Here is a 17,514-nt window from a genome sequence, read left to right on the forward strand (position 1 = left end):
AACAGCTAACCGCTAACAGCAAGCTAGCACCCCTGAATTTAAACAAATGCCATGGGTGGATCTACACCTAACATCCACTGTAATGATACCAAGTACAATAGCGTATCTCGTTGATACTACTATGATTACATCTATATTTTTTATCAAAACAAAATCTATTAATTTTTTTTGTGTAATTTTATGTTTATAAACTCAGGAAATATTTCCCTGGACACATGAGGACTTTGAATATGACCAATGTATGGTCTTCTTGGTATCAGATCGATACCTAAATTTGTGGTATCACACAAAACTAATATAAAGTATCAAACAACAGAAGAATAAATGATTATTACATTTCAACAGAAGTGTAGATAGAACATGTTAAAATAAAAAGTAAGCAGAAATTAACAGTAAATAAACAAGTGGATTAATAATGTTGACAAAATAATAGAATGGAAAATGACACAATACGTCACTGCATACGTCAGCAGACTAAATTAGGAGCCTTTGTTTGCTTACTTACCAATAAAAGACAAGTTGTCTCGTATGGTCACTATTTTATTTAAGGACAAAATTGTTCTATGATTGCAATAAGAAACAGATGTTTGATGTACCCTTAGATTTTTTGTTAAAATAAAGCCAATAATGCCATTTTTTGTGGTCCCCTTTATTTAGAAAAGTACAGAAAAATATCAAAATACATTTTGGTACCAGTACCAGTACCAAAATATTGGTATTAAGACAACCCTAGTATCAACATAACTTTGCTGTATTACATTATATCGTTTTGCACTATTTTTCAATTGTTTTGCTTATTTTATTACTACAATGTAACACAAGCTGCACTTTGTACACCCCTGGTTATATGACATATTTTACGCTGCCTTCCTTAAATGTTGGAATTTACTTTGGAAGATAGGTAAGCAGTCTTTTAAATTAGCTTGAGTTTGTTAATTGATAGTCTCCACAATGAAGTTATTAAGTTATAAGCACACAAAGGAAAGTACATCAATGTACATAAGAAGTGCACATACATGTAGGAATCATGTTAAATCAACAATGTAGTTTGGTTTAAAAATTAAACAAGCAATGCAACCATACAGGTTGGCTCTTATGCCGCTAGCTTAATGCTAACTTACAATGGACAAGCCTATTGACAGGCTAATGAAAATTATCATTGCGATCGTTTTTTAAACTTGTACAAATATTTAACAAATGTGATATTAACGGAATAAAATGTATATAAAACAGCAAATGCATTCCTACTTACTGACATGTAGTCACCAAACTCTGTGGAAACTAATAGTAATTTCTGAAAGTGTACTACAAGGCCAGTGTGCTGCTCTCACACACATGACATACATAATTTGTGTAGGTGCCATATTGGTTACGTAAATGCATTACAGTTTTGTTAACCGTGTACAGGTGTTTCGTGTGTATCGTGTGAGGCAATTTTTTGGTAAATGAAGCGTACATCAAGTGGAATATTTTCTGCAGGAGTGCTTGCCACTGCTAAAGGAACACAGATTGTTGTGTATTTTTGTGGAATTGTTGTAAAGCACTGCAACTCACAACTTAATTGGAACACGCCTCAGCCACAGACTCCTCTTACAAAGAGCAAATTAGATTGTTTTTGTTTATTGTAGAAGCAATTTGTGTTTTGGAAAGTGGGTTTGTGCAGAGACAGAAATCATTGCTGTTATGGTCTTCCTTGTCTACTGGCTTCATGGAGTTTTTTTTTATAAGTCCAAGCTTCGTGGCGGGACTGCTACTGCAGAGATGGGAATGCTATTGACAACTCTGTAGTGCAAATAAATGAAGAATGAACGTTTATATACACTGTTCAACATCACATAAAATGTTCTTGAATGTAATCATCTTGGGTGAAAATTGTCATTGTTTTACATTTTAATGCATTGTCCTTTACAATGGACAGCAGAATCAGGCGATAACTCTTTTATGCATCTTCTTTAATATAATATACTTATAATAAACCATAAATTAGTTTAGTTTAGTATTTATTTGGAGGGACAATGCACAGAGACATTAAGCTCAAAGACAGATATGGTCTGCACCAGATTATAGCTAAATAGCTAATTTCTATCTGCAGTCCCTGGTTACCTAAATTAAAAATATACAAAAACATGCAAAACAACTATAACAATAAAATTATACTATAGCATGTAATGAAATTAAGAAAAGTCATAAAATGCCCTTTCATTGACACATACTCATACTGTATTTTCCTGACTATAAGGCGCACTTAAAATCCTTTTTTTTCCTCAAAACTCAACAGTGCGCCTTATAACCCGGTGCGCCTAATGTTCGGAATAATTCTGATTTTGCTTACCGACCTCAAAGCTATTTTATTTGGTACATGGTGTAATGATAAGTGTGACCAGTAGATGGCAGTCAAATATAAGAGATATGTGTAGACTGCACTATGATGGCAATATGACTCAAGTAAACAACATCAACATTTTATATGTTCCATTGAAAATATAGAGCATTACACACAGCGCTCAAAAATCTATCAAAATGTTTTAGTACGACTTTGGTAAGCTATGAAGCTGCACCACTTGATGGATTGTACTGTGCTTCAACATACGAGTATTATTATGGTGTGTGTATAAGGTACGACATATTATTTTGCGTTTTGTTTCGCAATATTATGCAAAAGTAACTTTTCTTACCTTCTGGTACCCGCAGATGTGTATTTGGTATCCGCATGAATCCTGAAAAATTGTGTGCGTCCACCTTAGTAGTCAGTGCCGACACCGTAGTCGATAAGCTTCTTCTTTTTCCCTATCTTCTTGTTATGGGACATTCATCCTCTGCTGTTGCCATTTCTAATATAAAGTAGTGTAAAGTTCTTATTTATATCTGTCAGTAAACTCGCCATGAAAGCGCTAAAACATACCAGTGTAGTGAGTTTACATTATTCCCCCATGGAACTTTAGTTATTGGAGTTCCGGTCGGACAGTTTTTCACGGGACACATTTCTGGCCTCGTTGTTGTTTCCGGATGAGGAAATGCTGCTCCGTTATTGATTTAAGTAAAGTCTGAATGTCATTAAAACAGTTAGCTCCATCTTTTGACACTTCTTCCACCCCCGTCCTTGCACGCTACACCGCTACAACAAAGATGACGGGGAGAAGACGCTGTCGAATGTGAGCCACGTAAATAAGACCGCCCACAAAACTTTGCATCCGGAAGCGACTGTCAGAAAGCGGCTTGAAGATGATCTGTAAAACATAATCTATGCAGCATTTTGACCAAATAACCACCACAAGGACCACAAGGAAGTGTTTCAATTTAGAAAAATAATAATAATAAAAATATGACTCTTTTAATGCGCCCTATAATCGCTATATAATAATATATATATCGTTATATAATAATATATAACCCTAGCCTTATATATGAAAACAGATCGAAAATAGACCATTCATCGGCAGTGTGCCTTATAAACCGGTGCCCCTATGGTCCGGAAAATACGGTACATTACAACCACACCTCATTTATATCATCACACGTAGACAATACATGCTCTTGTTCACATCTGTCATCATTTGTAAAACCAACCATGATTTTAACAGACACACCTCACAACTTACAACAAAATGCTCTGATGCATAAATATAATACACATTAAGTTGACATGTGGGTCAAACATAGTGCAAAATTAAAGGCCTACTGAAACCCACTACTACCGACCACGCAGTCTGATAGTTTATATATCAATGATGAAATCTTAACATTGCAACACATGCCAATACGGCCGGGTTAACTTATAAAGTGCAATTGTAAATTTCCCGCGAAACTTCCGGTAGAAAACGTCTATGTATGATGACGTATGCGCGTGACGTCAATGGTTCAAACGGAAGTATTCGGACACATTGTATCCAATACAAAAAGCTCTGTTTTCATCGCAAAATTCCACAGTATTCTGGACATCTGTGTTGGTGAATCTTTTGCAATTTGTTTAATGAACAATGAAGACTGCAAAGAAGAAAGCTGTAGGTGGGATCGGTGTATTAGCGGATGGCTGCAGCAACACAACCAGGAGGACTTTGACTTGGATAGAAGACGCGCTATCCGATGCTAGCCGCCGACCGCATCGATGATCGGGTGAAGTCCTTTGTCGCTCCGTCGATCGCTGGAACGCAGGTGAGCACGGGTGTTGCTGAGCAGATGAGGGCTGGCTGGCGCAGGTGGATAGCTAATGTTTTTAGCATAGCTCTGTGAGGTCCCGTAGCTAAGTTAGCTTCAATGGTATCGTTAGCAACAGCATTGTTAAGCTACGCCAGGCTGGAAAGCATTAACCGTGTAGTTACAGTTCCATGGTTTAATAGTATTGTTGATTTTCTGTCTATCCTTCCAGTCAGGGGTTTATTTATTTTGTTTCTATCTGCAGTTAAGCCCGATGCTGTCACGTTAGCTCCGTAGCTAAAGTGCTTTGCCGATGTATTGTCATGGAGATAAAAGTCACTGTGAATGTCCATTTCGCGTTCTCGACTCTCATTTTCAAGAGGATATAGTATCCGAGGTGGTTTAAAATACAAATCTGTGATCCACAATAGAAAAAGGAGAAAGAGCGGAATCCAATGAGCCCTTGTACCTAAATTACGGTCAGAGCGAAAAAAGATACGTCCTGTTCACTCTCACGTTCCTTATCCACGAATCTTTCATCCTCGCTCAAATTAATGGGGTAATCGTTGCTTTCTCGGTCCGAATCGCTCTCGCTGCTGGTGTAAACAATGGGGAAATGTGAGGAGCCTTTCAACCTGCGACGTCACGCTACTTCCGGTACAGGCAAGGCTTTTTTTATCAGCGACCAAAAGTTGCGAACTTTATCGTCGATGTTCTCTATTAAATCCTTTCAGCAAAAATATGGCAATATCGCGAAATGATCAAGTATGACACATAGAATGGATCCGCTATCCCCGTTTAAATTAAAAAAATTCATTTCAGTAGGCTTTTAAAGAAGAAGGAAAATGTTTTCTTTTTGGTTACACACATTCATTTTTTGCATGGCATCCACGGTCTTCATCCTTTTGTATGAATAAGTACTGTGGGTCCTCATGTTCACCACAGAGGGCATTGGGAAAAACTGACAGTCTATTACGATGGGCCAACCAGCAGATCACCAGAAAACCCATGTTCTCAGCACAATGATTTTAGTTAAGTTAAGTTAAAGTTAAAGTACCAATGATTGTCACACACACTAGGTGTGGTGAAATTTGTCCTCTGCATTTGACCCATCCCCTTGTTCACCCCCTGGGAGGTGAGGGGAGCAGTGGGCAGCAGCAGTGCCGCGCCCGGGAATCATTTATTGTTTTTATAGTTTTTGTGTATGAAATATTTGAAGTAAGGCTGTGAACAACTTAACCCATGCATTGCTGGGTCTACGGAAAGAAAGAGAGTGTGTTAGCCTAAAACAAGAAAATAAACAAAAATTGCAGTTTCAAACTGAGTTCATCTTTTCATACCAAAATTTGAGCATGCTCACTGGACATTGAATAAAGGAGTCTGTTTACGTAAAAATTACTTAGGTTTTAGAGTGTATAAAGTGTTTTAAAAACATATAAAGTTGTTAAAGTGTGTGTCAGAAGCTGTGTGGAGAGCTTTTGAAGACTTTAAATGCATATAATATACATAAAAATAAATAGCGTTCTTACTTAGCAGAAATTCACTGAGTGATTACTATATTACATGAACATGGATGCAATTTATATGAAAAAGTGTGTGATCGCCCTAACCCAGCATAAAACCCTGATCCCTAACTCGGATCCGATGCTTTTTGTGTCAAATTTATACCAAACTCTCAGAGTGTGTTCACAGCACGCAGGAAGCTAAAAATAAAGGGTTTTTGGCACCTTGGCACATTCTGCATGCCAGCAGCTTTTTATCTGTCTCCTATAATGAGCCATAATTACTATGTAGTCTTTCTGTGGAAATATAAAAACAAAGTCATTTGAAATGTTACGTTTAGCTCCATGTTAGAGAAGAGCAAGTTGTGCAAAACGTAGTGAAACGTTAAAAAGTTGGACTTTCAAAAGTTTAAAGAATGTCAAAATAAGTTTACATGTAAAGTACAATTTAGCTTCATCCTGAAATTTCTCAAATCTGAATATTTCCAAGTTTTTGTATGTAGTATATTTCTCACATTACTGCATTGCTATAAGTTTTGTCAGGAAACAATTTGGGATAAAAGGAGAGTAATGTGTAGAATAAATAAGTATAAAAAATGTATCAAATAAATAATAATAATTGTTACAAAACTGAACGTTTCAATTATATTACTTTATTATTTTGGAGTGTGGGGATTGTCAAGTATGGCATACTGTCTCCAATGTGACAATATTATATATATTTTCTTTTCTACAATATTTCATGGCCTTCTTTGACGTCTTCCACCTCCAGAATGAAAGGGGACGTGTAATGGACATTCCTTTCCATGCGTTTTTCTTTAACACAGTAATAGTAAACGTCAAACGGAGTAGAAAGTAGGGCGAAGGAGTGTAACCATGGTTACAGGGCATCGCCTTATACAAGTAAATTGTTGCAGGCACAGGAAGTTAGTTCTTGTTTAAATAACCTTGATGTGGCATCATATTTTTTTCTCACTCACTTGACAGTATCAAAGTCGTCCTGATGTATTGACGACATAATAACAACCAGCACATTATGTTTAAACATTGCAACCGACAAAAACGAATACATCCAAACAACTGGTGTTTTAGACTTAGTCAAAAGAAAGAAGATATGTTTAGATTATAGCAAGCCTTTGCAAGTTATTTATGCGGATCATTTTGGCATAGTGCTTTACTCTTTGATGTAATATTTATGCAGCTTCATCTCGACTCAACCTCTCCCGCTGTCTGTCTGCTCCCTGCTCAGCTTCCCCAAAGCAGAGAAATAGTGGAAAAAAACAACAGTGGAAGAAACTTGAAGTAAAAGCGAAGTCATGCGCTCTTTTGCTTATTATACTGATGCAATGGATGCAACGGTCCAATTATGACATTTTTACTCTACACTAAGGGCCTGATATACTAAAGGTTTGCGTGTACTAAAACATGTGCAAACCTGATAGCACGTGCAAAGCTGATCTACTGAACTTGTGCAATCCATTTTGCGTCTCCTGTCTTTTTTGATAAGCAAAATACAGTTTATGCTGATCATCAGCAGACCCACATACTCCAAGCAGAAAATGCAATTATGATTAATTAGCACGCGCAATGTGATATATCAACACTCATCATCGTTTTGCGAGCACTATTTAGCGTTTTATTTAGCACATTTCAGAAGTGCAGACTGACAGTTCCACACACGATCAGACAGACGATAGACAGACGAGAATCCTCCATCCTACGTGTGTGTCGACATTTTGGGCTGTCAAAACATAAACAAATATTACACATATCTTCTATTCAGCAACATCATTGTATAATTTTATAGCTGTCAGATGATTGAACGACTTATTAAAACAAATTAAATTAATGGGTTTAGATGTCATTTAATATTATTTCAATGACATTCGTTTTTTTTCACATAGTATATAGATAAATAAAATATTTCTTACATGAAAAAAACTTTTTAAGTACTGTATTTTTCGTATTATAAGTCGCAGTTTTTTTGAAAGTTTGGCCGGGGGTGCGATTTATACTCTGGAGCGATTTATGTGTGAAATGATTAACACATTACCGTAAAATATCAAATAATATTATTTATCTCATTCACGTAAGAGACTAGGCTTATATCAGCAATCGTCACACACACACGTCAACCAATAAAATTTTGGCGGGGGCGCGTCATGGCAGAAGTGCATTGTAAAAAAAAAGATGCTACCTGCTACTTCCGTATAACGTACACGTATTCAGCCTGATGTTCACTATTCTTTGTTTATTTTAAATTGCCTTTCAAATGTCTATTCTTGGTGTTGGATTTTATCAAATAAATTTCCCCCAAAAATGTGACTTATACTCTAGTGCGATTTATGTATGTTTTTTTCCTTCTTTATTATGCATTTTCGGCCGGTGCGATTTATACTCCGGAGCGATTTATAATCCGAAAAATACGGTATGCATGCTTTGTGTAAAAGTGTAGCCTCCCTCCAATGAGGACATCTTCCGTGGTAAAATTAAAAAAAAGTAGTGTCAATATCGGTGCACTGCAGGACTGCTTATAAAATGCCCATTAAAAGATGAGTGTCTCCTGCAAAACGAGCATGATAACATTAATGACTGTGCCTCCGTGGTGATGCCCCGTATAGCAGTGGTCCCCAACCACCGATTGGTACCGGGCCGCACAAGAAATAAAAAAAATAAATATATATTTTTTTTTTTTTATTAAATCAACATAAACACAATATATACATTATATATCAATAAAGATCAATACAGTCTGTATGAACACAGTCCGTAAGCACACATGATTGTATTTCTTTATGAAAAAAAACAAAAAACAAACCCCCCCCCCCCCCCCTAAAGCGTTGACCGGTCCGCAGCTACAAAAAGGTTGGGGACCACTGCCGTATAGTACACGAAAAAATCCTCATTTAAATAGGGCGGTCTGCACCCTTTTTCCATTGCACACGTAATAATAGCAGATCCATTCTATGTGTCATACTTGATCATTTCGCGATATTGCCATATTTTTGCTGAGAGCATTTAGTAGAGAACATCGACGATAAAGTTCACAACTTTTGATCGCTGATAAAAAAAGCCTTGCCTGTACCGGAAGTAGCGTGACGTCACAGGCTGAAGGGCTCCTCACATTTCCCCATTGTTTACACCAGCAGCGAGAGCGATTCGGACCGAGAAAGCGACGATTACCCCATTAATTTGAGCCAGGATGAAAGATTCGTGGATGAGGTACGTGAGAGTGAAGGACTAGAGTGCAGTGCAGGACGTATATTTTTTCGCTCTGACCGTAACTTAGGTACAAGGGTTCATTGGATTCCACACTTTCTCCTTTTTCTATTGTGGATCACGGATACTATATCCTCTTGAAAATGAGAGTCGAAAACGCGAAATGGACATTCACAGTGACTTTTATCTCCACGACAATACATCGGCGAAGCTCTTTAGCTACGGAGCTAACGTGACTTCACCCGATCACAGATGCGGTCGGTGGCCCGGAGACGGAGGAAGTCAAGGTGAGGTCGGCGGCTAGCGTGTCTGCTATCCAAGTCAAAGTCCTCCTGGTTGTGTTGCTGTAGTCCGCCGCTAATACACCAATCCCACCTACAGCTTTCTTCTTTGCAGTCTTCATTGTTCATTAAACAAATTGCAATAGATTCACCAACACAGATGTCCAGAATACTGTGGAATTATGTGGTGAAAACAGAGCTTTTTGTATTGGATCCAATGGGGTCTGAATACTTCCGTTCACTCCGTGACGTCACGCGCAAACGTCATCATACCGAGACGTTTTCAACCGGAAGTTTCGCGGGAAATTTAAAATTGCACTTTATAAGTTAACCAGGCCGTATTGGCATGTGTTGCAATGTTAAGATTTCATCATTGATATATAAACTATCAGACTGCGTGGTCGGTAGTAGTGGGTTTCAGTAGGCCTTTAATTGTTAGATATTATCAATAGCAGTTGACGTTGAATCACCTTTAGTTTGCTACTTGTGTCCTTCATTATCCTTGTTGTCAAGACGGGGTCTGTAATATTTATACAGATCCCTGATGTGGTCCTCCATTCAGCTTAATGTAGTTTTTTTTATTTGGCCCTCCAAGTGCATTGAATGTTCCTCTTTGTCCTGTAGTCAGGTGCTTCTTTTGGCGATGTCAACATTGTGTTTTGTAAGATGTTCATTCATGTACACATGTGTACCTTTTAGCTTCTTTCCCACCAATTTCTTGTTGGTGAACTTAACGATGATGGCTGGTGTAGTATTGTTGTTTCTGCCGTTTGCAGAGAGATGGCAGCCTGACGCTCCATTGATGAACTCACCTCTGTAGATGTCATTTGGAGCACCGTCACAATCACATTGTTCATTCATGTATTCTGATCCATCTCATCCATGGTATTTTTCATTTCTTCAATGTTTTTTTTTTTCCTTTGCATCATTAGTGGTTAGAGTGTCCGCACTGAGATCGGTAGGTTGGAGTTCAAATCCCAGCCGAGTCATACCAAAGACTATAAAAATGGGACCCATAACCTCCCTGCTTGGCACTCAGCAACAAAGGGTTGGAGTTGGGGGTTAAATCACCAAAATGATTCCCGGGCGCGGCGCCGCTGCTGCCCACTGCTCCCCAAGGGGATGGGACAAATGCAGAGGACAAATTTCACCACATCTAAGTGTGTGTGTGACAATCATTGGTACTTTAATCTTAATCTTTAATCTTATATTCCACAAATGCTGCATGCAGAGAGCAGTGTTGTCTTCTTGCAGGGCTTTAATATCTTGGTGCAGTGCTGTGTTTTCTTCCCTAAGATTCTTGATCATCACAGATCTAATTTTTCATGTTGAAATTCTGTGACTATAAACTTTCAACCTGTGTTTGTAGGCTTCCAATATCTTGCCTTATTTTCCAGCACTATCTTCCTCAGGAGGCCACTTAAATGCAATGCTTCCGGAATCAGTCTCTCTACCTCCTGTGTCTCCAGAGGCTTATTCAGTGTCTGGATTTTTTGGCTAGAAGTTAGTTGTTTTTGCTTGACGTGTCATTAAGGCTAGGCAACCGTTTTAAAATAGTGATTGACGCTGGTTAGCTTTGGTGGCACGTATAAATCGTTTTTTTCTACGGATCCATACCTCACGCCAGACAGAGTTCAAGTTAGAGGTGTCATCAAACTATCATGATGTTGTTATCCTGATGCGTGGTTAGAAAGTTTCAAGATTACTCAATTTCGGTGGTAGCAATAGCAGAGTTTTTGCTGTGTGCTTCCTTTCCGTTTGACCAGTGACAAATGGAGCGTGCTAAAGTTTCTTTGTACTGTAACCTTAACCCCAAAAGGATGTATATACATAGATAGATAGTACTTTATACATGTATAAAAATTGATAAAATTTCTTTATATTCATGACTATTTAGATTGTAGATTGTCACTGAAGGCATCAAAACTATGAATGAACACAAGTAGACTTATGTACTTAACAAAAAAAGGTGAAATAACTGAAAACATGTTTTATATTCTAGTTTCTTCAAAATAGCCAACCTTTGCTCTGATTACTTTTTCGCACACTCTTGGCATTCTCAAAATGAGCTTCAAGAGGTAGTCACCTGAAATGGTTTTCACTTCACAGGTGTGCTTGAAGCTCATCGAGAGAATGCCAAGAGTGTGCAAAGCAGTAATCAGAGCAAAGGGTGGCTATTTTGAAGAAACTGGAATACAAAACATGTTTTCAGCTATTTCACCTTTTTTTGTTAAGTACATAACTCCACATGTGTTCATTCATAGTTTTGATGCCTTCAGTGACAATCTACAATGTTCTGTCATGAAAATAAAGAAAACGCATTGAATGAGGAGAAACGTTTGGCCTGTACTATACATATATATATATATATATATATAATATACTGTGTATATATAATACATATATATATACATTGTTACTTCACATACAGTCGGCTTTCGTCCTACATTAATAGACGTCTTTCATTATGCATTTTCTTGCGTCTGAGTCATTCCAGACGCACGGATGTAGAGCCTTGTTTCAGGCTTTACGTGATCCTTGTCTCTCTGCGAGTGTGGTTGATTGTTCTATGTCGTGTTGTGGATAGTTGGTGTGTTGACATGGGAAGTGAAACTAGCAGCCAAAATGCATTAAGAGTCTGCTGTGGTTATTGCAACTGAAAACACCGCCTTTAATGCCTTTTCACTTGTCTGAAATCCTTGATTCATACAGTAGAACACATGAATTTCGACGCCCCTCTGTCGGGCTGGCATACATCAAGATGAACGTTTGCATATCGCCAGAGACATATTGGAGATCGCACGATAATGAAGGGAGTTTGTTGACAAAATTTCCTTCATTTGTGTATACTTTTATCATGTGTTATTTTGATTTGGTTATACAGTCGTAAACATCACATGGACAAAGATAAGACCTTCTGGAGGAAAGTTTTGTGGTCAGATGAAACAAAAATTGAGCTGTTTGGCCATAATACCCAGCAATATGTTAGGAAGAGGAAAAGGTGAGGCCTTTAATCCCAGGAACACCATTCCTATGCTCTGGGCCTGTTTTGCTGCCAATGGAACTAGTGCTTTACAGAGAGTAAATGGGACAATGAAAAAGGAGGATTACCTCCAAATTCTTCAGGACAACCTAAAATCATCAGCCCGTAGGTTGGGTCTTGGGCGCAGTTGGGTGTTCCAACAGGATAATGACCCCAAACACACGTCAAAAGTGGTAAAGGAATGGCTAAATCAGGCTAGAATTAAAGTTTTAGAATGGCCTTCCCAAAGTCCTGACTTAAACTTGTGGACAATGCTGAAGAAACAAGTCCATGTCAGAAAACCAACAAATTTAGCTGAACTGCACCAATTTTGTCAAAGGGAGTGGTCAAAAATTCAACCAGAAGCTTGCCAGAAGCTTGTGGATGGCTACCAAAAGCGCCTTATTGCAGTGAAACTTGCCAAGGGACATGTAAGCAAATATTAACATTGCTGTATGTATACTTTTGACCCTGCAGATTTGGTCACATTTTCAGTAGACCCATAATAAATTCATAAAAGAACCAAACTTCATGAATGTTTTTTGTGACCAACAAGCATGTGCTCCAATCACTCTATCACAAAACAATAAGAGTTGTAGAAAATATTGGAAACGCAGGAAAGCCATGAAATTATGTTCTCTACAAGTGTATGTAAACTTTTGACCACGACTGTATGTCTCGACTACAATTACAATAACATTTATTTCTTTGGCTAACAATCTGAAATAAAAAATGGGAACATTTTCTTAATTGCTGTCATAGAAACCACGTTAATATTGCCACGCTTTTATTTTGAAGCTTACTTTGCGTTTTAATGCTGTTAGACAGTAATTATGCTGCTGTTGTTTCAGTGATAATGATGAATGTTGACGTAAATGGATCCCTTTTTAGCAATGTGCCCTTTAGGTCTCAAATTGTGTGATGACAAAAGCGTACATACTGTATGTCGACGTGGACTTAATTTGTGTTTGCATATTTTTTTAAATGTTGTTTCGAAATGCTCAAAGAATCGCTCTTTTAATTTATCTCCGATAACCAACAAGTCTGTGCTCACACTACACACAAACACACACATACACTTGCACACACACTTTTACAACAAATTGCAATAACACAGCTGTGTTTGGTTGCGGGGCTTTGTTGTCTTACCCTTTATTTACCTCCGTTATTTCCTTTTCCTCTTCCTCCTGTTTTTTGGTCCCCCATATCTGCTGACCTTGTCTCGTCCAAACATCGCCTGGCCGCCCGCCTGCCAGAGGGTACAGAAGGCTGCCAAAATCAAGAAAAAGGCGGTGTGTAATAAACACAGCAACAACAAAAAAAACCCTTGGCTACTTCCATCCTTTCTCACCTTTCCTTTTATCTTGGGTCCGATGCTCCCTTCCATCAAATTCCTTGCATGTTTTATGTCCTCATTTTTGGTTGTACCATTATTTCTACAAGTCAAACACAGAATGCATGCATTAGAAAGAAATAATATTCACTCAATGTATTTAAAAACAAAAAATACTATTTTGTTGTTGTTTTTTCTACACTGAACTAGCAAAAATTCTAATGTCTTTATAGTCAGTACAAATTATGAACATTTAGACACTTGATGTGGCTTTTACACATTAATATTTCAAAGTGGTTAGGGTGGTGGAGTAAAGCCTGTAAAAAAAGACACTTATGTCAACAACAGTAACAGGCTTGAATGGTGAATAATTAATGGTTTAATTAATGATAGATTTCACAAGCACTCAAAAAAGTTTCCCTCACTTTGTGGTAGTATAAAACCTAAAATATGTTGCATTTAATTGTGGCAACTATGTTCTTCTCCAAGGGGTTTTAATGTCATAAACCATGTTTATTCATCAAGTGTACTGTTTATCCTGAGCAGGGGAACATAATGTTAGAACGTATCTTTACTGACACTGTGTGCAAAAGGCTTTGTGGGCTCGCCACAAATTCACTGGTTTTCCATAACATGCATGTATTTGGTCCTGGTGACCGTCTGTGGAATCACCTAGAACAAGGGTGTCAAACACATTTTAGCTCAGGGTTTGCATGGAGGAAAATCTATTATACCAACCTGGGTAAAATCATGGCATTAAAAATTTAAAATAAAGACAACTTCAGATTGTTTTCTTTGTCCTACTTTGGACAAAAATAGAACAAACACATTCTTAGAATGTACATATTGGAAGTAATCCTTTTGGCAAAACACTTCAAGTTAGTTGAAAATTCTGAGGAAGAACCGTGAAGAACACAATGAACATAGATGTGTTTTTCAAAGCCATTAAACTTTAAGCACTTCCTGTTTCGAATTCTCATGTTGGCAGTTCAATAAAGACGTAATTGGAAAAGCAACCAAGTGTTTCCTCAAACCGCCACATTGGTGACACCCGCAGCTGCCATAACACATTCATTTATCATCAGTAAAATATTACAATTATAATATAAACAAAACAGTTATCATAATGAAACCATAGCCGAAATCAAGGTAATACAACTCCAAACTTAACCATAGTGAACATAGTAGATTTTAAGTATGAAATAAAATAGAACAAACATAACAAATGTATAAACACACATTTTTACAATGGAGTTCAGGGTGCACACATCGTGCATTCAACCAATTGCAAGTGCGGTATGGAACTCTAACTACAAAGATGATGGTTAAGTTGACTTAAGTCTTTGCATCTTACTGTTATGTTATTTTATCCGATAATTTACAATGAAAGAAGGTATTGCGTGTCGATACTGCCGCCATTTGCTGCCAGCCACAATGGAAGCAGCGGATTGCGTGCACCTGTGCTGATTGGAGTAGCGGCAGCCAATCCAGGGGGCACTTAAAGTCGGCTGACACGTCATTTTTAAACGCTGTCATGTGTGACAGTATGAACCATTTGCTTGCCTGTCAGAATTACTATTGCGACATCCAGTGGACACATTTGGAACAGCATTTTCTTTCATCAAAAAAATGCGGCTCATTTTTACATGTAGCAAACTGATCTTGCGGGCCGGATTAAACCTGTTCGCGGGCCGTACGTTTGACACCCCTGACCTAGAACCTTCTGCAGACTTTAAAACATATTGCAGTATTATGTAGTTTTCACAGCTCAAGGTGTTTTTTTTAAGCCAAACGATGAGTGTTTTAGTCTTAAGCTCTTTGTTATTACTGTAGGGTTACATATCGCTTAGATATTATCTGAAATCAGTAGTTTTGAAATGGTAGCGGTGATTAAAAGGTGCCCAAACTGGTACTTAAGAGAAGGAAAACATACACATTTTGTGTCAAAACAATGCTAATTTTTTGTTTTGAAAGTTTGTAAAACATGCAAAATAGTCATTTAAATACTTCAATCATGAAAATTATACTTGTTTCTTAAATACTAGTATGAAAACCAACTGTTATAATTATTACAGGAAACGCAAGCAGCAATGCAGAACACACAGAATGTGCCAAAATATATATTTCACAGTACAGTAAATTTATCCCGTACAATTTGAGAAGAAATTTATTAAGATACACAAATTAGGCGACGCCAGTAAAATGCAGTTACTTACACAACATTACTTGCACAATATCAACTTCATGCACTCGTTGCAGGTTGCTGAGTGTGTGTCTTTTGAGTAGAAGTACAAACAAACTTTTGAGTGTTTCGATTTCAGCATTTTTGGCTCGATGCAACAAATTAACAGATAAATGAGGTGGTGGTGACCATACCTTATTTTGGCTCTTTTCATTCATAGTTACTATTAATTAACAACATTGAAACGATACTGATATTTACTTAATTTTTTGGCCTGGTTACTACCGTTAATGTTATGGTACCCAGTATTTATACCGACCCTGCATTATTTTTTAAAATAGTTTATTTATACTAAACACCTTTTTTCTTTTTGCATTTCCACCCCACTTTTAACCATTTGACCAGCATTTTCCTCACCGGCTGGACCACATGCATGGTGGTTTTTAATTAGGTTTTCTAAAATTTAATGCAGGCAAATGTAATGTCTGTCTTTAACCCTTAGTTTACTATATGATGTTTGCTTGTGTCGTCTACAGAGCCCGGAGGGAGACGCTCAAACTCTGACTGAAGTCGATCTGTTCATCTCCACTCAGAGGATCAAAGTCCTCAATGCGGACTCACAGGTGAGCATGTGTGTCCTATTATTTCTATTGGGAGAAGGACTGTCGATGTAGGCAGAGCACAAAGGGTTGTGTCATAGCTTCCACTGCAGATCTCATGGCGTGACCGAGGATTAGTGCAGACTTGGTAATACCCAAAATGCTTGGCTAACATTTGTACTGCAGGGTGACTCAAACAGATGCTGCAGCAGCTCTAGTTTTAGCCCATGAATAAAACCTCTGGCAAAAAATGGAATCAGGATATTCTATCAGTTGTCGAATTTTGTAAGAAAAAAAACAGGTAACAGACCCGTAATACCAAACTATCGTCATTTCAAAAGGCTTTAAAGGCCTACTGAAACCCACTACTACCGACCACGCAGTCTGATAGTTTATATATCAATGTTGAAATCTTAACATTGCAACACATGCCAATACGGCCGGGTTAACTTATAAAGTGCAATTTTAAATTTCCCGCCACACTTCCGGTTGAAAACGTCTAGATATGATGACGTATGCGTGTGACGTCAACGGTTGATACGGAAGTATTCGGACCCATTGAATCCAATACAAAAAAGCTCTGTTTTCATCCCAAAATTCCACAGTATTCTGGACATCTGTGTTGGTGAATCTTTTGCAATTTGTTTAATGAACAATGGAGACTGCAAAGAAGAAAGCTGTAGGTGCGATCGGTGTATTAGCGGCTGGCTGCAGCAACACAACCAGGAGGACTTTGAGGATAGCAGACGCGCTAGCCGAACGACCTCACCTTGACTTCCTCCGTTTCCGAGCCGCCAGCCGCATCGGTGATCGGGTGAAGTCTTTCGTCGTACCGCCGATCGCTGTAACGCAGGTGAGCACGGGTCGTGATGAGCAGATGAGAGCTGGCGTAGGTGCAGAGCTAATGTTTTTAGCATAGCTCTGTCGAGGTTCCGTAGCTAAGTTAGCTTCAATGGCGTCGTTAGCAACAGCATTGCTAAGCTTTGCCAAGCTGGAAAGCATTAACCGTGTATTTACATGTCCAGAGTTTGGTAGTATTGTTGATCTTCTGTCTATCCTTCCAGTCAGGGACTTATTTGTTTTGTTTCTATATGCAGTAAAGCCCGATGCTATCACGTTAGCTCAGTAGCTGAAGAGCTTCGCCGATGTATTGTCGTGGAGATAAAAGTCACTGTGAATGTCCATTTCGCGTTCTCGACTCTCATTTTCAAGAGGATATAGTATCCGAGGTGGTTTAAAATA

At 38.1% G+C, this 17,514-nt stretch overlaps 1 protein-coding gene across 5 annotated transcripts in view; it reads left to right on the plus strand.

The window, feature by feature from the left end:
* The window catches only part of LOC133638682 (amyloid-beta A4 precursor protein-binding family A member 2-like), a 175,057-nt gene that overhangs the window by 130,843 nt on the left and 26,700 nt on the right, over nt 1–17,514 (plus strand). For 4 of the 5 annotated variants that reach the window (XM_062031539.1, XM_062031530.1, XM_062031556.1 and 1 more), the window contains 2 exons: nt 13,415–13,450; nt 16,210–16,296. In XM_062031539.1, coding sequence (XP_061887523.1) covers nt 13,415–13,450; nt 16,210–16,296 — 123 coding nt within the window. The remainder of the gene's footprint in view (nt 1–13,414; nt 13,451–16,209; nt 16,297–17,514) is intronic. The other variant, XM_062031565.1, reaches the window with a different exon arrangement.

The sequence above is a fragment of the Entelurus aequoreus genome, linkage group LG02, assembly GCF_033978785.1.
Source record: "Entelurus aequoreus isolate RoL-2023_Sb linkage group LG02, RoL_Eaeq_v1.1, whole genome shotgun sequence".
Classification (NCBI taxonomy): domain Eukaryota; kingdom Metazoa; phylum Chordata; class Actinopteri; order Syngnathiformes; family Syngnathidae; genus Entelurus; species Entelurus aequoreus.